Source organism: Schistocerca gregaria, chromosome 1 (assembly GCF_023897955.1).
Source record: "Schistocerca gregaria isolate iqSchGreg1 chromosome 1, iqSchGreg1.2, whole genome shotgun sequence".
In the NCBI taxonomy this organism is placed as follows: Eukaryota; Metazoa; Arthropoda; class Insecta; order Orthoptera; family Acrididae; genus Schistocerca; species Schistocerca gregaria.
In genome coordinates, this window is record NC_064920.1 from 412,421,981 (window position 1) to 412,445,136 (window position 23,156).

Consider the following 23,156-nt stretch of genomic DNA (forward strand, 5'->3'; position numbering starts at 1 on the left):
TTCCTGAGTATGCCACTTACACTAACATGTTCCACCTCTTTACCTTTTCCGATCCTCACTGGGTGTATTCTGATCTGGGGCACAGGCAGGTGGCGGAGTCTGCCCCCCCCCCCCCCCCCCACTCGTTTTCCACAATTGACACCACGTTGCGGCGGTGGCCACGCATCTGGTTAGAAAATTGGGACTTTGTTGGACGAACATTATTAAGATGACCTACCGTCTGGCAAATAGTGGAGAAGGGTGTGCGACAGTGCATTTCCATGTGGTTGGGTCTCCCACAATGCTGACAAAATACTTATTTTGCTAATACTGGTACTGTATCCGGCGGATGTAGTGCAGAAGCGCAATACATCTTCACATACTACTGCCAAACGAACAGCTTCAAACAAAGAGGGGGGCGGGGGGAGGCTGCTTTAACTTCTCCTCCAATGCAGGAGTCAATACCGTGAACGAACACATCAAATGCACGCGCTTCTGCTTCCAAGTGCAAAATCTTATTTTCACCTAGCTTGTAAGTACGACAAGATATAGCTCATAGGCGATCTGCGAAAGCATCAAAATTCTCATTAGGCTTCTGCCTAAGATTTGATAATTGATCTCTGTAATATCCGGTACCTCTGGTGTCAGAATAATGCACAGTTAATCCGCGGGCCAAAACTTCAAACTCTTGCGTATCGCGCAATTTGTCCATTGTCTGTATAAACATTCTGGCTTCCCCTGTCAACTTCAATCTGACTATGTTGACCAATAGAACAGCCGGCCAGGCACAAGTATGACCCACATCACGAATATTCTGTATGAACATAACCACATTTTCATGGGACTTTCTAGAAAAGGTGGGAATGAAGTCAGCCACCGGAAAATTACTTACAGTTGCCATCTTAGCTGAAATTGTGGTAGTTGTATTAGTGACAGAATTAGTATTATTTTTCACGGGTTGTACATTTGTTACAGACATGAAGCTAGCCACAGGTATAGAAGTTCGCACACTGGCTTCCAGCATCTGTTTCAAGACGCAGTTTTGCTCAATTAACTCTTGACTTTGTATGAACAATTGGTTCATTCAAGTATTAATAACTTCGAGTGGGTCTTGTGAGGCAGCTGCATCTTCGGGAGTCATTCCATCACTCTCATTCCCATCGGCATGTTTACAAAATTAGGGGGCGCTAGTGACCCAAAAAAATGACTATTACAGGAAAGAAAGGTCACAAAATAACCTAATCCAGCAGCAGACGGCTCGTGATGTTAATGTTTGAAGCGACACTGTGACTTACATGAAGGTTGGGTTGGCGCAATGTGTTGGTGGCGGCGACAGCATGATGGAGTGATGGCGGTGGGCACGGTGGTTCAGCCGGCAGCTGGACCCTAGGGCAGGGGCGGATTTGCTGGTGGCAGACAACGGGGCCGGACCCCTCGTGCGGCGCCAGATGTGTTGGCAGCGGACGGCACGGCGACGGCTCGTCCGGTACTCAGCAGCAGGCCCCTGGCGTGATAGCGAATGATATGACAGTGTCCAGCTTGCGTGGCCATTTCCAGCAGACTCAAATGGCAACGTTGCTGCAGCGTGCGCCCTGTGTGTTTCTACTAACACAGCCGCGGCCTGTGCGAGGCGAGCATGGCGGCCTGCTAGTGCATTCTACACGCGCAAACTGCTCGACGATAGAAGAGCGTGATGAAGTGCAAGATACTGTGACATCGGGCTATTGGCAAGGTACATTTGCCGAAAGAATTTAGGTTAGTGAGAAAGTCGCTATGGGAACGTATCCCGTTTCGACACCAGTTTTGTACAGGATCACAGGTGTGGAAGGCGGTGGGTGGGAATAAACTGTTAGGGCAGTTTTAGTTAAGAGGCCATTTATTGGCAGAAAGTGCATTCAAATGGGCCACATCCGAAGCGTGGCCTGGTCAGTGTCGCCTAGACAGCATTACCTCGACAGCACACGAGGGGGGGAGGGGGGGGGGACACGTGATTGAGATTGCCCACCCCGTTGCTGACTGGCTATTGCCAGACCGTGGGACGAGAAAATTACAGGCAGCCGAAGCCACCGGCTAATGCTGAACCATAACAAGAGAATGAAATTAACCTTTCAAAATAAATTAACGGTAGAATCGCGTACTATCTGGCTCAACCTTTCATAGCCCTGTTTGATTGGTAAGGAAAATAAAGGAAAGACAACCATTCACCTATTTTACTTAATTTTATCCATTGTGGTTTGCGTTGATGCCATGGCTGAGTTTGTATGTAAAACATGGTAGGAAAAACCTCCATTTAAAATCACAGAAGCCAAATTTTTGACTGAAGATGATATTTCTGTATTCATAATTTGCAAATTAAAGTATTGCCTATAAATAGTTAATTATAGTATACTTGTGTACAAAAATAGTTCTTTTGGAGAATAAGAATGAGTCATTTTGTTACTATTCTGTGGGGTACAATAATGTGGAGAAAAGGAAAGTAGAAAAACTTTAACTGTTTGTTGTTTTTGAGCTTTTGTCATGAATGCTGACGATCATATGTCAGGAACAGTCTTGGCACATAAATTATGTTGGTTAATCAGATCGTCAGGCTTTCAATCTTGAGTGTATCAAATGTTGGTGAAGCGGAATTCTTACAAATGTGACAGTGGAGCATATGGGAAGAAGTTACAAGAAATATATTCCAGTTTCCTTAGTTTTACTCGAGCAATATACTTGGCGTAGCCAGTGGAAAGATCATTCTATGGTATTAAAACAGTTTTAACATTCAAATCCACAGCGTTTAATGAAATAGAAGATTCAACAATGAGTTAGGTTTGTTGGGAAGGGATAAGTAGCATTCTTGCCCAAATATTAAATTACTTACTTATAACATTGTCACTGGGAGAAGAAGTGACTGGAAGTGATAAACCATATGTTGTTGTTAATAAAATCAATAATGCACCTGTGGCAATCAGTATAATTGGACAACAGCATTTTCATGATTTCTGGTTATAATCATAATAGCTTAACTGGCTGCATTTTGTATTGGTGACAGTGACCTTCTCCCCCCTCCCCATATAAACTAGGTTTAGCGTAGCCTCAAAGATGTATACATACTAGCAACCTGCTCCAGCTTCATTTCATATATATGGCAAAGAGGAATAAATTATATACATAAAACCTTCCTCGTTAATCAGTATATCTGTTAGTGAGAACCATATTAAAATTCCTTTATTTATAATATGAATAAATGTTCAATTGAGGAACAAGTATGCAATATACTGCTGTAACTAAAATTTGTCTGTATCAGCTTACATTTCTTTGTAAACAATTCTCTCATAAATGTAAAGCTTACCATTTAAACACTGTCCTTAGGATCCCAATTGTCACATGCCAAGTCACTTGTGACACACAGTGAGAATCATACCATTCAGTAATCATGTTGCAACATTCTTATTTGTCTTTTTATGATTGTGACATAGTACTACATCATCATCATCATCATCATCATCATCATCATCATCATCATCATCATCATCATCATCATCATCTAAGACTGATATGCCTTTCAGAGTTCAGTCTGGAGCATATAGTCCCCTTTATAAAATTCCTCCATGATCCCCTATTCTGTATTAACATTGGTGCCTCTTCTGATGTTAAGCCTAATACTTCAAAATCATTCTTAACCGAATCCAGGTACCTTCTCCTTGGTATGCCCAGTCTCCTCCTACCCTCTACTGCTGAACCCATGAGTCTCTTGGGTAACCTTTCTTCTCCCATGCATGTAACATGACTCCACCATCTAAGCCTGTTCTCCCTGACTGCTACATCTATAGAGTTAATTCGAAGTTTTTCTTTGATTTCATCATTGTGGACACCCTCCTGCCATTGTTCCCATCTACTAGTACCTGCAATCATCCTAGCTACTTTCATATCCGTAACCTCAACCTTATTGATAAGGTACCCTGAATCCACCCAGCTTTCGCTCCCATACAACAAAGTTGGTCGAAAGATTGAACAGTGCACAGATAACTTAGTCTTGGTACTGACTTCCTTCTTGCAGAAGAGAGTAGATCGTAGCTGAGCACTCACTGCATTAGCTTTGCTACACCTCACTTCCAGTTCTTTCACTATGTTGCCATCCTTTGAGAATATGCATCCTAAACTGTCCACCTGTTCTAACTTTGTTCCTCCTATTTGGCACTCAATCCATTTATATCTCTTTCCCACTGACATTACTTTCGTTTTGGAGATTCTAATCTTCATACCGTAGTCCTTACATTTCTGATCTAGCTCTGAAATATTACTTGGCAAACTTTCAATCGAATCTGCCATCACAATTAAGTCATCCGCATATGCAAGACTGGTTATTATGTGTTCACACATCTTAATCTCACCCAGACAGTCTATTGTTTTCAACATATGATCCATATATAATATGAACAACAGTGGAGACAGGTTGCAGCCTTGTCTTACCCCTGAAACTACTCTGAACCATGAACTCAATTTACCGTCAACTCTAACTGCTGCCTGACTATCCATGTAAAGACCTTTAATTGTTTGCAAAAGTTTGCCTCCTATTCCATAATCTCGTAGAACAGACAATAACTTCCTCCTAGGAACTCGGTCATATGCCTTTTCTAGATCTATAAAGCATAGATAAAATTCCCTGTTCCATTCATAACACTTCTCCAGTATTTGCCGTAAGCTAAAGATCTGGTCCTGACTACCTCTAAGAGGCCTAAAACCACACTGATTTTCACCCAATTGCTCCTCAACTAATACTCGCACTTTCCTTTCAACAATATGTGAGAAGATTTTACCCACAACGCTGATTAAAGAGATACCTCTGTAGTTGTTACAATCTTTTCTGTTTCCATGTTTAAAGATTGTTGTACTACATGTCAGATAAACTACATAAACTACATGTACTACATGTCAGATAAAATTGACAGTCTCTTTGATAACTGTAGTAGCATATTTTCAGTAACTTAAAATTAACCAAAGTAGATACATAGAAAGTTTGCCACTTGTGTTATTTGTAATTATTTTATTCCTTGTCCCATAATTACATTTAAGGTTCTTATTTACCCATTTTTTTAGTGGTTAGCCTTGAATAAGTATTTAGGAAGGATAGAAATAATTAGCATTTAGGTTAATTCAGATACCAGCAGTGTCTCATTTGGTAAAAAAAGGAGCCTAGCAGTATTCTTGGTTTCTTGTACTGGTGAAAACGTACACACTAATTACCACAAAATTCCATGCCATGTAGTATGAGTGCCAAGGCTCACAGAGAGAGACATTAATAAAATATGTTTGGGCTTCCAGTTTGGCAGGTGGTTAAAATCCTAAGTACTTTCAGCTGGATTCTTTTCTGGCATTGTCAAATGGAAAATTACTGTATGTCAACTCATTGCTATTGTTGTGCTACCAGCTGTGATGTCTGTTGTGCCCAGTCCATCACCAAATAAGGCAATGTTTGTCCCATGTCCACTTCAATCTCAAGAGTGCTGGATCCCACATTGCACTGAGTTACAGGCTACTGTCTTTATTGAGTGTGTTTCCTGAGATTTTAATGTCAATTGCTAATTTTGCTTTCGTGTAACAGAAGAGGAAGAGGACTGCAGAGAAACGGAAAAGAAAAATTCATCTGTCTCTTGCAATGACAAGATTGTGACAAACAGAAATAAAAAATGTTCCATTATAAACATTACAAAAAGATACTGAAGCAGTTGCCATCTCTACACTTTAAGAAAATAAGTTCATAATGATAGTCAGAGTGTGAACAAAATTCATCGTGAAAGTAGGCAGGTCCTTCAAAAATACTGTAGCAAGAACTTCTGACACCGAAATGTAATAGCAACACCAAATGTAGTCGGAAGAGGTTGATGGCACCGTATTAAGACTCCTCAGCTTTCCAAGTGATTTATTGTTTATTGTTCCCCTCGGTCTGCGTCACTGGGTCACTTCGCTGTCTGTGAAATGGCTTGGCATAGCATGGCTGCCTGAGTGACCCATGCTGTGACATCAGGATGCACCAACAGTTGACTCAGTGGACTTCCTCCCTGCCGACTCAGTGCCAGTCACCGGGAGCCGCAGGTGGCCCGCTGCACGCTCCTTTGCAGTTGTGATTCAGATCACGGGGACAACAAGCGTCTGCGATCCTATGTCAGAATCTGCGGCCCTCACCTCGGGATGTCTCTGGTGCTTGTTGGAAGCCAAGACGACTGCCTGTGGTAGTGAGCCATGATGTGGCCCACTGCTGGCTGGCTACAGACCCCGCGTTGGCCTCAGAGGTTCAAACCAGCGACCTGCAGTGGACTGGAATGCTGGCGCCCATCTGCTGCTGCGTGTAGCCAGTGGTGTGACATGCCCTGCTGTCCAGGAGAGCTGTCCAACTTGAATGCCTTGTTAGAAAATCGGCACCTGTTTATACACAGTTGTGTGCCTCTGTTTTGCTTATGCGCCGTTCTGTGTCACGTACTCAATAACACTTAGGTTAGCCAGTGGGCCCCTTCTGCCTGTTTCATACGAACCGCTGCGTGTACTTTTTCTGGCGTTTCTATGCCCCTGTGGCCTCTATTTTACTTCGCAACTGCTGGTGAGTCTAACTCACCCGTAAACAGGCCTGCACCTGGCTGTAACTTGCTTGCTCAGAAATATTGCACCAAAACTGAATTTTCCTATACCAAACGGTAGTGCCGTTGCAATACAAACAACTGATATTTTGCATGGCTGAAAGCAGTTGACTTTGTTGTAGTATCTGCTCATTGTAGTTCTGTCAACTGAAAGGAGGGACTGCAGCTGCTACCACGTACAGGCAGTCTAAAGCACAAAAACTGGCTGAAGTATGAAGAGGATGCCTATCAACAATTGCCATAGGTCTAGCATTAAAAATAACGAGAAAGACACCAAAGTTTGTGATGTATAATGTCAAGAAAGCAGATGGTTCCACCAGCTGAATTATTTGTCAGCAGGTTTGACAGAGTGATGTAATTGTCAGTTTTGATGAGGTGTAATTATTTATGCATGTTTCCATCAAAGACTGTACAGACTTGCTGTCTCATTTCTTTGACTGCTTTTCTACTGTTTAAATACAGCCAGATGGACAGCATTTTGATGGAAGTTCCTTAGCTCTATTCATCGTGAACTTTTTTTTATGAGGAAATTACCTTGGGGACAACTCCAATAAAGCCTAGTTGACTTTATTGCTATGTCAACATATCATCTGGCTCCATGGAGATGGAAAAACTCTTTGGAGTTCTGGAAGCACCTGAGGGCCATTCATTACGATCACATCGTGTACACGACGGAGGTTGAGACTGACAGTACCTTGACATCATCATCCACTGATAAACCTGTTTGACTCAGCATAGTGTTTATAGGAAACCTACCCATGTGACTGATATTGCACTCTTTCAGCTACCTTGATTGGACACAAAAGTGCAGTGTTGTGAAGACTGTAGTGTATTGTGCAATATCAGTTTCAGAGGTACAAAACTTTGCCGGAAACTAAGCCACCTTTATAATCATTATAATGGTACTTTTTCGATCATCATCAGATTTCACAGGCCATTTCTGGACATGCATGGACAAAACACTGCTGAAGAACAGAACAAGAAGGTGGCATTGTTGGCATTTTGCGTTTCAGTGAAGAGACATACCATCAAATCAGTTTTCAGGGCCCCAGCAAAAAATGACAGCTCATGAGGCCTTTGAAGGACAGTGTAGGCCTTGGAACAACTGGCATACATAAAATACCATGTTTGTGTGATTGCTAATGTGTGGGATAAACTATGTACAATGTGGAGTAATAAAGAGGAGAACATGGGATGTGTATGCCTATGCTGTCCATAAAAATCAGCTGTGCAAAACATGCTTCACAAAATGAACAATGAAGTCATTACAAGGACAGATGAGTTCTGGGATATTATTAAAATAAACTGATTTACACTAAAATCTGAGAACTTACTCTTAACAAAGATGGCAGCCTGTGACTTACTACAGCATAAGGTTGGAGCATCATGTGGTTGAAGGGCATGGCAGAGTTGGGGACAGTGCATTTGGCACTAGTAGGACAATAGCTATTGCCATCCCAGTTTCATTGTTAAATCAGCTGATAAGCCCAGTCATAAATGCATTTCACCCAGTTACGGACACTGGAGAAAGTTCCTGATAACTGATTTGTAATTGACAACAGTCAGCAAGAATACTACTGCTGCTGCTGTTGGTGCTGCTGACAAATTTGTTTTACTTAATGTAAATGTCACTCTCAGATTAAGTCTTAGGCCTGTTCCAACCAGTTGACTGCTGTTACAAGACAGCTTGAGGCATGATTTATGATCGCGAGACATGATCGAAATGTTGCCAGACCATCCAGCGATCATTGCCAGTTGATGTATCCTGATTGTGCCACTGCTTTTTTTTTTCTTCATCAGAACAACTCCTCATTTGGCTTTGTGATGTAGAGTGGACCCTGTTCCAGACCTCCTTATGCCAGACAAATTTCTGGGGAGATACTCTGAATTGAACCCACACCAAAAGCCAGCAACACTAACCATTTGGATACGGAGGGGGTCCTTTGCTTTATTTTGTAGATAAAATTATCTCTGGGTGAAGGTGATGCTAAAGACTGTCCCAGACACTGATATTGTAATTCTAATGTTGGAAAATATCTAATTTCATCTGTTGCCTATTCCCTACCTATCCGTTAGTTTAAAAAGTGCTATTCTGTTTCTTACATGTAATCTTAATTTGTGTTAATAGGTGATTATGCAGGATTTGATGAAAATGAACCTACCTCAAAAACTGGTGGAAAAGGTGAAGTGATCAGAAAGCTGAAAGACAAATATGGGTATTCAACTTTAGTATTAATAGGTGATGGAGCTACAGATTTAGAAGCATGTCCACCAGCAGATGCATTTATTGGTAAGTCAAACTTTGGCTCCTACTATACATTGGTGGTCTGAATGTGCTGTGAAACATGGAATTTAAAACCCATGTTAGTTGTAGATGTTAATTTTGAAAACATTTACCTGTTTATACGTCTGTCATTTCCCATGATAGATGTATATAATTTTTATGACAGTATACAGCCTCAACATTGTAACTGTGGGCAGGCTAAATATGGTGAAAGGTAAACTAAAAATGGAAAGGATGAAGTATGTAAAGCTTTAGAACTTACTACAGTGGATTGCGAGTAGTTTCAGTGCTTGATTTTAGTGGGAGAATAGGAACTGAGGTACATTATCTATGAAATAGCCCATTCGATTATTTTGAAGCTTGGGAAGACAAGCAGACAACATGTTACCAGAAGGCATGCTATTTAACATTTGTGAGCAAACAAGGTGGCTAATCATTAACCCATTAGTGCCTAGAATTATTAAGTTTGCATTTCCTACTTAAAAATAGCTTTAGTTTTGCAACAGATTCATAGTTAGAACTTAAATTTAATTTTTACTTATACAGTCCTGAAAATTGATATAAACTTAAATTTCCATTGAGCACTTAAGGTAACAAATGAAACATATTTCCGGATTTATTACAGATTATTAGTTTTTTAATACTGTTGCTGTTACACATTCTTACTAACTTTTAAAAAATAGTTTGAAACAATGAAATCAGTTTAGAGTCATAAGAAATTCTCGCCTGAACCATATTTTCTCTTACTCTTCTTAGCTTAGTCGCTCAAAACAATCTGAACAAACTAGTCTTGGCAGTTCACACACATATACACAGTTCGATTCTGACATACCTTACATTTACAATGCTTAGATTGTCCTTTGACAATGAGATGATCTTTTCCATATTGTGTTATATCATCTAGTGGAAGAAATCATTATGATGGATCAGGTTTTGCCCTACAGGTGCCATGTGTTTACAAAATTTGAAGCACAACTTGCCTTTGAAACTGAAGATATGGGAAATCATTTGCCAACCTCCTATATAACAACTTTCCCTTTACACAATGTGTCAATACCCCAAGCAGCAAGAACGACCGCCATTTTTTAATCCTCGTTTCTGTTCTGTATAGGGCTGCGAAGTGATCATCCATATCAACCGCTCCCATATGCAGATTATATTGTTTCACAGCATATGGCTTCTTTGCAGTTACTTTTTCTATCTGCTCTTCTGAATCTTTTTGCATTTTGTGAAGGTTCCACATTATCGAGTTGGAAAGAACTGTCATTAAGATGCGTTCTGTGATGGCATGTACAGTTATTTTCCAACTGTGTTGTCTCACATTCACTGCACCACCCTGGTTTCTTCTGCACAGCTCTTCCAGCAATGGAACCAAAGTAAACCAATTGTCAGAGTAGATTTGTGTTACACCTGGAATATTTCTGTACCGAATTAAACCAGTCACAACAGTCCCACCATGAGAAAGACCAGTTTTTAGATATATTCATGTGTGTGCACCACAGTAAGGTTGTGCATGTATATTGTAGCCTTAAGGATTTGCCAAGACTCACAACATGAAACCAGATCTGATTGGTTTGCCTTTGATAAACTGTTTAGTGCCATGCTTCCCATAATAGGTTACAGTACTCTCATTAATAGACATTGCACTGTCAGAGGAAACTTGTTCAAAAGTGTCACTGAGAAACTTCAACAGTGGCCTCACTTTATAAAGCCCATCTTCATTTGTGTTTGTGTTGTCATTCAAGTTCATATATTGCAAGATTTCTTTTGTCTCATAGATACTGAAACTAAAACTAGTGTGCAACCAGATTTGTTTCTTTTCTTCTTTCTTTTTGTGCAGTCTGTGGTAACCTGTGAGAACCAGTATTCCCAGGACAGTACAGAGCTCATAATAGGAAACATTCAAATTATGTGCAGTGTATAAATTTCTTGTATTTGAAAGAAAATGTAATAAATGTGGACCGTAATACTTGTATTCTTCTTTTAGTTTCCAGCTTGACTTCTCCATCTTCCCTATATTGAGATAATCGGTTTTTTACTTGAGTTGGTTCTCAGCTCTGCAGAGTTGTCAATTTATTCTCTCACTGCAATATTTTGACTTAGCTTGGCCTTCTTCTTTCCTTTCATACCTACAACAGATGATGTGGTAGGAGTCTCCATGGAATCCTCAGCTTCTACTTCTTGTTGTTGACGTTTTCCACTTACTGCAAAACTTTAACTTGACATACCCTCCTTCAGTACTTACAATGGGATACCTGCAGAGTCTTCTTAAGGGCAGCCATACAACAGTTAGTAATGGGCGGGGGTCCAAGACTGGGAGTTTGGAGTATTTTTAATATTTTGGAAGGTAAATGGCAACTTGTCAGAAGCCATAAAAAATTCCCATCTTTGTCCCTGTTAAATACCTGTACAATATCAACTTTTACATAATTTTCTTGAAAGAAAACCACCTGATTACACAATATCTTTTCCTTTCTCTGAGTTGGTGTCCCCCCCCCCCCCCCCCTTGGGTATGGGTGCCCTTGCTTCTTCCTCTTGACTGCACTGCAAAATTTTGCCTTGATGTGCCTTTCTTCTTTCCTTTTGTATTTACAACATATTTAATTTCCTCCAATTGAAGTTGTGCCTGTGCACTTAGCATACGTGCAGGGAGACGACCTGGGTTTTCTTAAACTTCATCGAATAAATTGGAATCTTCATCAGTATCTAGTAAGGAGGGGCAACACCAACTGCTTGTGTTGTTCCGTTTCTATCATTCTCAAAAAATTTATTATTGCATCTACTGTTCATAAATTATCATCGAAACTGAAAAAACCACAACTGCTCAATGACAACTAAAGATGCCAGACATATTTTCCCAAACACAAATCATACTAAAAATTCCAAAAAACTCCTACATATAATTTAGACTATTTATTACAAGACAGCAAAGAAAATTTACTTCCAATACTCAACTATTATTGTGTACTTACATTTTTCATGGAAGTTGTTCTTAACACTTATACATACCAACAGATTAACATTTTATGCAGCAACAAAGAACTGTAAACTGATACTCCAGAATTTCAGCAACACAGTAATATGTCTATAACAGCTGCCATCATTTAAATTGTGTACATTACCACTGCAGCAAAAGTTAATTTTTAAATTTGGCAACTTTGTGTCTTTGGGCATTAATGGGTTAATATAGTGGAGCGTGCGTGCATGCGTAGCATAGCCCTGGACCAGTTGGTGCAATTTTGGCCAAACTTGGTACATTTAACTAGTGTTTGGGGTAGGAGTGACAAAGAGATGCAGTGTAAAAATATCAAAGAAACTGGTATTAGTGACAGATCCAGCAGCAAGACTGGTCGGTGACAGTCCTGATGACATTTAAGCTCTGTTCAAATACGAAGGATGTTCTCTAAGTAATGCAACAATTTTTTTTCTCTGTAAATTGCAGTTGAAAAAAATGTTTGTTATGGAACATTGTGGAATATTCTCACTTCAGCTCCTGTAGTTTCACGAAGTTGAGATAGGTGGTGGAACTATAAGTAACTTTCTTCAGTTTCTTTAGAGCATTGCAAATATTCATAGGCACATGCAGAAGGTGTACAGAGACCTGGCAGTGAATGAAAGCACAGTGAGTCACGTGGTGAGGCATCTGTCATTGTTGTAACACGATTGCATAAAACAGCAATCCATGGAAGTGACTTCAGTGCATTTGTTGCCTTAGTGATGATGCAAGGCCTCACACAAGTCTGCACACCTGAGAGGAATTTGCAAATCTTCATTGGACTGGTCTTCCTCGTCCACCCTAAGACCCAGATCTCGCACCTTCCAACTTCCATCTCTTTGGCCCAATGTAGGGTGCATGTAAGCAGTATGTGGATAATAGGGAGGTTAAGGATGCAGCAAGACGTTAGCTCTGATTTCGATCAGTAGAGTGATACAATACGGGCGTACAAGCCCTCCCGGTAACTTAGCATAAGGCCATTGCATTGGACAGAGATTATGTTGAAAAATTAAATTTCTGTTAAGTTTTATAATCGTATTCCTGTGACTTGATGTGGGAAATAATTATCTTCTTGTAAATGTATTTGTATATTCTGGTCGGAGTGGTTGAAAGACTTACCTAGTTACTACTACTACTACTACTACTACTACACACAGATATATTAAAAACAAAGATTCCAAGACTTACCAAGCGGGAAAGCGCCGGTAGACAGGCACAATAAATAAAACACACACACAGAATTTGTAGCTTTCGCAACCGACGGTTGCTTCTTCAGGAAAGAGGGAAGGAGAGGGAAAGACGAAAGGATGTGGGTTTTAAGGGAGAGGGTAAGGAGTCATTCCAATCCCGGGAGCGGAAAGACTTACCGTAGGAGGAAAAAAGGACAGGTGTACACTCGCACACACAATGTCTGCTTGTGTCTGTGTATGTGCGGATGGATATATATATGTGTGTGTGTGTGTGTGTGTGTGTGTGTGTGTGTGTGTGTGGGCGGGCGCGCGCGTGTACACCTGTCCTTTCTCCCCCCCCCCCCCCCCCCCCCCTATGGTAAGTATTTCCGCTTCCGGGATTGGAATGACTCGTTACCCTCTCCCTTAAAACCCACATCCTTTTGTCTTTCCCTCTTTCCTGAAGAAGCAACCGTTGGTTGCGAAAGCTAGAAATTTTGTGTGTGTGTTATTTTATTGTGCCTGTCTACCGTCACTTTCCCTCTTGGTAAGTCTTGGAATCTTTGTTTTTAATATTCGTCAACAAAAGTGTTTAAGCTAAAAGAGGGCAGGTCATAAATAATTTTCTTAGAGGTATTTAGGTGAATCAAAGCTCACCAGGATGTGTGTGTGTCACACAGTAAATGATTTGTCAGAAATTTGACTTGAAAACCTGCCGTCCTTTCAGATGTCCTCTGTGCCTTGTCATTTCGGTAAAGTCTACGGAGATGGACAAAGCTATGGAGAAAGAGGCAGCCACAGCATTTGTACCATATACCAGAAAGCTCCCAGGGAAAATCAGACAGTCTCGGAAAGCACCGAGTAAAAAATGTCTTCTGCCTGCCCAATAAAACACGGCATTATTGCAAAATGTCAAAGATAGCTTCAGTTTACTGAAGGCCAGGGTCACCAAATTCCACGACAGTGTGGCAATACATATATTGGACAAACTTTACACCATCAAAGATCGCTTACGAGAACACCAGTAGCACACTTAACTAATGTATCCTAACAAGATGGCAATTGCAGAGCACTGTTTATCTGAGAGTCATGTGATGGAATATGAATGTACCAGGATATTAGCACAAATGTCATCATACTTGGGACAGTGTAGTTAAAGAGATGACTGAAATATGGGAAGAGACAGTCTTGTCAACTGGGGCTGGAGCTGTAGCCTCAGCAATGCTTAGGAAACAGCACTGAATCTAATTCAGGAGGAGACACTCAGCAAATGCAACAAGCTGACAGCTGGGGCAGTTAGAATGCATGTACTGTCACTGCTCCAGTTGTGTGTCACCGACCTCAATCACCAGTGCAGTTGTCTCTTCGGTCACTGATTGACACCTTCGGGCGCAGACAATGTACAGAGTACCTCATAGGGAGAAGGAATAATAAGTCAGTCGTGCTCCCCAGGAGGTCAGTTTGTGTGTGCACTTAATGTGTTTTATCAACCAAATGTTTTGCCCTTAACACTATGAACTATTGGTAACATGAGGACTGTTCAGTCAACTAATACACCAGGAGAAACTGAAGAATCATGTATTTTCTGTTAGCTGTTGCACCTAACAAATTACTTATCATATACTGCTGAAATTTTTACAGTCATTGATTTTCCACAACTCATCCTTTTGGTATTTCTCAACATTCTGACAAAAAGAGGAGATGTAATGGTCTCCACATTTTATCTGATTAATTATGCTAATTACATCTTTGTGCATAAACAGTGAGACTTCTTAACACTGTAGGCTATGCTAGAAACTATTACATTCTTCCTTATTTTCACAGACATACAAAAACTTTGCTTCGCTGCCCTAAACTATAGTTCTCTGCGAGAACTAAATATATTTTCCCTGTACTGCATCACATAAGACAAAGCGTTGGGGTGGAAATGGCAATCTGGTTGAAATACTTGTATCTGGTGGCCAGATCTATATTTTGGTACAATTTAAACCTACTAAATAACAATATATGTAGTTCCCATATAATGTATGAGATACACTTCCTCTTCCACAGCCTCAGCATCCAGAGTAAATATTTTTTCAGATGCTGAGAAATACACCAGGCAGCCTACTTCACAAGTAAAATTCCCATGTCATCGTTATGTCCAAAACAAATCAATCATCTTGACAGCAAATGAGTTAATGTATCTTGTAACACTCCTGCTTCCTATACATTTATGAAAATTTGATTCAAAAAGTTTTTTAAGTCCTTAACTACAATTCTCACAGGTAATTAAATGCGATTATTGCAATATCTTAATAGTTCTGAAGCAAGAAGTATGGGATTATTTGTCTGTGTAGTTTGGAAAAAAAAAAAAAATCACTGCTGCCAGTGATTGTTGACTGTGATAATTCTTCATCCTGTTTCCCAATGTATGTTGTGGATTTTCCATCTGTTAATTATATAAGAGATGTGGAATAGATTTTATAGTTTCCAAATAAGTTTTGACACCCATGAAAAATAAACTCTTCTTTTATTACAATTTTGAGTTCTAACAATGTACTGGTCACAACTGCACTGACTGACTTTGGCGTAACACCTGCCCTTATACAGGATGGTCCATTGATTGTGACCGGGCCAAATATCTCGCGAAATAAGCGTCAAACAAAAAAACTACAAAGAATGAAACTTGTCTAGCTTGAAGGAAGAAACTAGATGGTGCTATGGTTGGCCCACTAGATGGCGCTGCCATAGGTCAAACGGATATCAACTGCGTTTTTTTAAAATAGGAATACCGTCCACACTGGTGGAATGTTATGTGATACCACGTACTAATACGTTTGTGACTCTTACAGTGCCATCTATCACAAAGCGAAAAAAGTGGTCCAACTAAAACATTCATATTTCTTTACGTACTACATGAATACGTAATAAAAAAATGAGGGTTCCTATTTAAAAAAACGCAGTTGATATCTGTTTGACCTATGGCAGCTAGTGGGCCAACCATAGTGCCATCTGGTTCCCCCCCCCTTCAAGCTAGGTGAGTTAGTTCATTGTAGTTTTTTCGTGAGATATTTGGTCCAGTCACTATCAATGGACCACCCTGTATACATGGATGACAATGCATAGTTATTTTTATATTGTTAGAATTCAAATTTTTCATATTTTACATTCAACACTATTAAATGAGATTTTAAATAAATTGACTTGTAATAAAAAAAGCTTTCCTATGGTAAATTTCATAAAATAAATCCCTCAACAAGTAATATCCAACTATGTAAGATTTCATCAAAAACAAATTGGCATTCTGATAATATTCCTACTCGATTTTCTACTAGGTTATTGAAAATTATCCTGTCTCAACTGTAATGTTTAACTCAGATTACACTACTCGAGTTACATATATTAAAACACACGCATTTACTCTGTCACAAAACTCACGAGATAGTGATATGCACATACACACATGGCATTAGTCTCGTGTACACTAGGTATAAAAGGGCAGAGCATTGGTGTAGAAGTATTCATACCCTGGTGATTAATGTGAAAAGTTTTCCCGATGTTATTATGGCCACACAACAGGAATCAAGAGACTCTGAATGCAGAATTGTAGTTGGGGTTAGATGCATGAGACATCCAATTTCATAGATTTTTAAGGAATTTATTGTTCTGAGGTCCACAAGGGTGAGCCAAGAACACCAAATTTTTAGCATTAGGTCTTACAACGGACAACCCAGCAACCAGCAGCCTTCACTTAATGACAGAGAGCAGTGGCATTTGCGTGGAGTTCTTGGTGTTAATCAGATAAGCCCGACATAAATGCTTTTTCTAAGCCTGGTATTACACTATATTAAATTTCTTTATCAAAGATTTGATCAAATATTGGTCAAATATATTTGACTAAGATCTTTGACGTGGCCCTAAAAAGGGGTATTACACTGTCATCATATTTTTCGTCAAAGTTCAAGATGGCTGACAACAACTTGTTATTAACTGCAACAGTGGCATGTACCACAATTGCACTGTGTGCACGAGAAGAGGGGGGGGGGGGGGGGGGGGTTAGGAAAGAAAAGGAAATGTGCATGGGTGAAGCTTTGGGTTTTACAATGACACGATAAAACCATTCAACAAAACTTGTTACATGAGCTTATAGTGGAGGTTGTTGAGTCGTACATCAATTACTTAAGAATAGATGAGCATAAATTTCTGTATGTGCTCAATGAAGTGTATCCTCATATCACAAAGCACAATACTTGCTTAAGAACTGCTATATCTGCAGAAGATTCCTTGCTACAGGAGAGGGTTAGATTAGGTCAGGTCTCCAATCTTGGTATTAAGGGCAACTCACATTGTAAAGTGCATCATCAGCTTCATACATCTCTATTAATTTTGTAGTTGTTGGTACACACCAAATGCATTTACCAGCAATGTTTATAAAAATACTACAGATGACAGAACACTGCAGCGATGCTAGCATTCCACATGCTAACATGTCACATTGCAGTGAATAGAAGACAAGTGACGTCTTTGATTAAATCTACAGCGAGGCTCTAGATTTGATCAAATATTTGATAATTTGACGAAGTTCCCTATTACGCCATCAAATTTCTTTGACAAAGATACTGGACAAAGAAATTTGATAGTGTAATACTGGCCTAACAGCCTGACATTGCCTGCAGCCCCTCTCCTGGGCTCATATCAGTTGGACCCTAGAGGACTGGAAAACTGTGGCCTAGTCAGATGAGTCTCAGTTTTAGTTGGTAGGAGCTGATGGTAGGGTTTAAGTGTGGCACAGACTCTACTAAGCCATGGACCAAGTTGTCAACAAGGCACTGTGAAATCTGGTGGTGGTTCCATAATGGTGTGGGTTGTGCTTACATGGAAGGGACCGGGTTGTCTGGTTTGACTGAACCAATAATCGACTAGAAACAGTTATGGTAGGCTACTTGGGGTACATTAGCAGCCATTCATGGACTTTAAGTTCCCAAACAATAATTTCATATCACCAGACCACAATTTTTTGCTGTTGGTTTTGAAGAACATTTTGCACAATTCAAGCAAATGATTGGGCCAACCAGACTGCCTGACGTAAATCCCATCAAGCATTTATGGGGCATAATGGAGAGGTCCATTCATGCGCAAAGTAGTGCACCAGCAACACTTTGACAATTATGGGCAACTGTAGAGCTATGTGGTTAAAAATTTCTGCGTGGGACTTCCGATGACTTCTTGTGCATGCCACATCAAGTTGCTTCTCCATGACGAGCAAAAGATGGTTGACACAATATTTGGAGATAGCTCATGACTTTTGTCACCTCAGTGAATAAATCAATACATAATTTCAGGTAACTATTCATATACAAATTTAATAGCAAAAATTGGAAAATAGTTACACAGATGGCTCAGAGTTGTGGTGTTACAAGTAGTGTTCACAATGCTTGTAAGAACAAGGCAGTTGCATTATTCCTCTTGGGAATTATATCTGGTGTATTTGTTGGTTTCTATCTACCCATCAGGTTTTGACTTAAACAAATATCTCTGGCTGCTACCTACTTTTTCACCTTCCATGTTATCCATACACCATTTTTGTCCATCTGCTCATGGAGTGTCCCAATTTTTCCGCCTCTCAATATCAATATTACATCTATTTATTGATCTGTTTGCTCACATTCACTCTTCTGTTTCCACTTTTTTTTTTCCTCGATACACTAAAGACTATTATTCATTAGCTTTTTTGAATGCATATTTTATTTCTTTTCCATGGTATCTGTTTTCTGTTTTTTTCGTGTTAGCTGCAGTGTTACCAGTTGTTTGCATTGCATTTTTTTCTTCAGTTAATCAGGTGACTAATTGGCTCATGTGCTGGTGCTGCTAAGCTGTTGTGTATGTGGAAAGCTACGGTACTGACATCTCCGACAAAATCTTCTGTTTGGTTATCTCTTTGTTGGATGACTGGCTAGCTGACCTTCCCACCATCACGTGCAGTTTTGTTTGTATATTAAATTTTGCGCTGGTTGGTAGACTTTACCAGTGAATTGTTGGAAAGTGAAGGATATGTGATCTATAATGGTATTGTCATTAAAACAAAACTTGGTGTACAGGATCTGGGCTTGGTGACTTCATGGGACACGTGTTTGATGAAATTAATTTTGTAAATTTAGAAAACATTGTCAACAGGAGAACAGCAATTTTGCACTAGAATTTGGTTAAAATAAGTCTAGATCACCAAGCGATCTAGACTGTTATTTTAACGAAATTAATTTAGTGTGCTGTTTGCTTGTTCAGTCACTGAATGAAGGCATCATTTATCTGACTACACATTAATTTTACTTGTTGTGTTTGGTAATCCATTAATTTACGGAAACCAGTTGCCAAAACTTCTGAATGAAGATGGTCAGTGAACAGCTGCGTCTGACTTGTCACTAATGTTGTACATCCGCAGCCCATGGTCTACTGGCTGGTGTTGCTGCCTCTGGATCTGGGGTCCCGAGTTAAATTCCCAGCCAGGTTGGGGATTTTCTCTGCTTGGTGACTGGGTGTTTGTGTTGTCATCATTCATCATTCGTGATCAGGGGTGCTGACTTATAAAAAAATATTGGGGGGCCCATACTGGAGGTCATGCCCCATCAAAATTCCTAAATTTTAGATGAAAAAAAGCCAGTTTTAAAGTTTTTTTAAGCATTTTAGTCATATGATCAACATTAGAACCCCGAAAACTGGATTCTCGATAACTCGACATTCCGTGAAACTAGACAAGCCTGACACATTTTTTTGGCTTAAAAAAAAAAACCATACACACACTCAATATTTTTGAAAAAAGCTAATTTAATTTACAGTAATAATTATGCTTATAGACTATTACAGAGCAGTGAATATATAGCTCTGAAAAGACTGAAATTATATTTAAATAAATCCTAAACTATCATTAAAAGAATAAAACATAAAATATTGCTGTCACACAGTGATAGCACTTTGATTAATAAGTGAAATAGATAATTTAAACTTACTTTCAATAATACTCAGGGTTCATTAAATAAAAACAATACATTAAAGTTAATGCTTTAATACAGTTAACAAAGTTAGTACAGTATGCCTAATACTTCCAGTCAAAAAGTGTGTAAATAGCGGGTCTTAATTGAGTCTTACAGCCTAAAAATATGTAAGTATTTGAAAATAACTAATACAATACTATAGTAATACAGTACTAAACTAGTACTAACATTTTGAAACTGAAAATTTAACATTACATGTGTATTTAATTCTCTATTTTATAAAGATTTTTAATATTGCTCTAAATGTCATTATTAGGGCTAGAGTGTCTTTAAAAGGTGCAAATGTCAACTGTCTGACTGGATTACTGAATATTAAGTCGTTGATGACTGGTCGGATATCCAATTCATCGAAATCATCTTGGTGAGCATGAAGAACTGCCAAGTTGTTCAATTGCTTCTGTCCCATTGTTGATCGGAAATATGACTTCAGACGGCTGAGGGCGCTACATGACCGTTCTGCTGTTGCTGTCATGATTGGATCTACTTGGTGAAGCTTAACGCACTTCAGTACTTCAAATAACATTTCTCCAACTGCAGGCTCTTGTGCAATGTACTTTCTTACATCACGCATGTTTTTTAAGACCAGTTGTTTTTTATTAGCGATATTGACAAACATATTCAAATGTAAGCGCAGTCTCTCAATGTCTGGGTCATTTTTTAAAAACTCTGTTGATTTTTCCAAATTTGTTTCACCTCTGTTTACTAAAAGCAAGCACTCTTTTTCAACTGCAATGACCTGTGTGAGTCCAGTTGAAGCAAGTTGCACCGTTTCGCAAACGTCAATGCAAATAGCTTTGTAGTATTCCTTTGGGGTTTTGAAAGGGTACAGTGAGCTGGCTTCGTTGGTTTCATTCTTCTTTGGTATACTTCGATTACGAGGAAGCGAAGGATCCCAAAAGTGTTCAAAACTATTACACCTTCCATTCAATATACAAATCAAGCCCTCACATATTTTTTTCCAGATAAGCAACACTTAGATGAAGGCATTGAATTTTTTCATTGACATCCTCTACTGGGTTCATTGCATGGCAATAAAGACATAAAAAGAAATGTCATGAATTGTAACATTGACTCAAGGTAGCCTGCACATTTGTAAGCTGCCTCTGTTTTGTCCTCTGCAGAAAGTTTTTCAATATTCTCAATATACTGGAAGCTCTCGTAGTCCATCTAGTCAGGCAAATGGGTTGCAGATCAGGTTGGTTGGTGGTGCTTTCGCAGCGTATGCTTCTGAAAAGTCCCATCCTTTGCTTGGATTCCCTTGCAGTGCTTATTAAGTCCTTGGCTAAAGCCATAATATCCCTCATAGAAGTAAGATGGCGGAGACTGTCTAGAACTGCCAAGTTTAAACTGTGAGCAGTGCAGTGCACAAAACTGTGAGCAGTGGAGTGCCGTGCACATAACGTGCTTTGGGTTGTATATCAAAAACTAAATTTTTTAGTCCTTTCAACTTACCTCTCATATTTGAGGCACTGCCCTCTTAACTTATCCATTGACAAATGAAGACGATCAAAAACATCTTGTAAAATACTAAACAAAGTGTGATTAAGGAATCATTGAAAGCACGAATACAAAATGACACTTGTTCATGAATCAAAGAATCACTTGTTTTGTCAGCCATAATAGAAAAATTCTAAGTGTACCTGAAGCACCGTAACACTATCAAAGAATCACTTGTTTTGTCAGCCATAATAGAAAAATTCTAAGTGTACCTGAAGCACCGTAACACTATCATGATTCACACCACTCGTATTCAGTTAACCTGCTTACTACCGTACAATACTTAATTCACTTGGTGTCCTTTTTTCAAGTCTGACAGATTATCTTTTAACCAAGGATGTCATGTAAATATTTTTTCAATGTTTTCAAGTACAGCCACCAGATGATGGAGGAATAATCCTCCGAAACATGTTGTGGAGGATAAGTAAGAGTGATTGATTAAAGCAGTTTGTATTTCCAATTGAATATACATACATTGTATTCCAGAAATCTGATGTGTAGTTGACATTTGGACTTTAAATTACTAGGGATTTCTTTTGAAACTGCTGAAAAGTGTCCAGTAGCAGTAATTTGTATTTCATAAATGACCAGTGATTCATATTTTCTGTTTCAGGTTTTGGAGGAAATGTGGTTAGAGAGGCAGTTAAGGCTAAAGCTCAGTGGTATGTTACAGACTTCAAGGAATTGCTGGATGCCCTCCAAGAATAATAAATCAAAATTTGAAACATGTTGTTGGTACAGAAGCAAATATTTTGGCTGTGATAAATGTGAAACGAATGCTAACATGTCTGTTGTGATTTATTCTTTGTTATAATTTGTCATTGTGTTCTGTATTATGAATTACATTTTCTTAAACGTAAATTGTTATTTACATTTTTATAATAACTATTAGCCATCCATAACAAATAAATAAAAAAAGGGGCAAGTCCCTGCAATATATACAGTATTTATGGAATGAAAATTCACTTCCTCACTGAGTAGCAGACAGTGAGCTGTCGAAAAGCACATAAAAAAGAATTGAAATATAGAATGAATTTAGTTTTTAACTAGAATATGTGCACCCCCCCCCCCCCCCCCACACACACACACACACCTGAAGCAGCTAGTGTGTGAGATAAATGCAAGAGGGAAGAGGGACAGGCATAAGGTGCATAGAATGTGAATGCAACATGGCAGCTGGCTTTATTGCATCTGTGCAGTGCACTGTGACATTTAATGGATTGGGAGGGGATGACAGACCAGAGGAAGGGACGAGAACAGGGTATATGTGTAGGATGTGTGAAGTTAGGATCCAGGGGCAGAAGTTCCTTTGCTTCTGAGAATGTCGTTATACATGTAGTAACTAAATTCCATATATTTACTTAGGTGTTAAATGAGAATTTTTGAACATGATGCCTTTAATTAAGTTTGACTGCCCACTGGAAGTTTGGAATGCATTCATGGAGATTATTTCAATCATAATGATTATTATAAAACCATAACAAGATAGATCCACCTACTGCTTACTTCAGGAGGTGAAATATCAGTACAGCCGATAGACATACATGAAAATAGACAACACTATCCTATCTATTGGAACAAATA

General features: G+C 39.3%; 1 protein-coding gene across 3 annotated transcripts in view; it reads left to right on the forward strand.

Moving 5' to 3' along the window:
* The window catches only part of LOC126349907 (phosphoserine phosphatase), a 71,302-nt gene extending 48,784 nt beyond the window's left edge, over positions 1-22,518 (forward strand). For all 3 annotated transcript variants that reach the window (XM_050002469.1, XM_050002470.1, XM_050002471.1), the window contains exons 5-6: positions 8,725-8,886; positions 22,186-22,518. In XM_050002469.1, the coding sequence (XP_049858426.1) occupies positions 8,725-8,886; positions 22,186-22,280 (257 nt within the window). In that variant the 3' untranslated portion in view covers positions 22,281-22,518. The remainder of the gene's footprint in view (positions 1-8,724; positions 8,887-22,185) is intronic.
* The last annotated feature ends 638 nt before the right edge of the window (positions 22,519-23,156 follow it).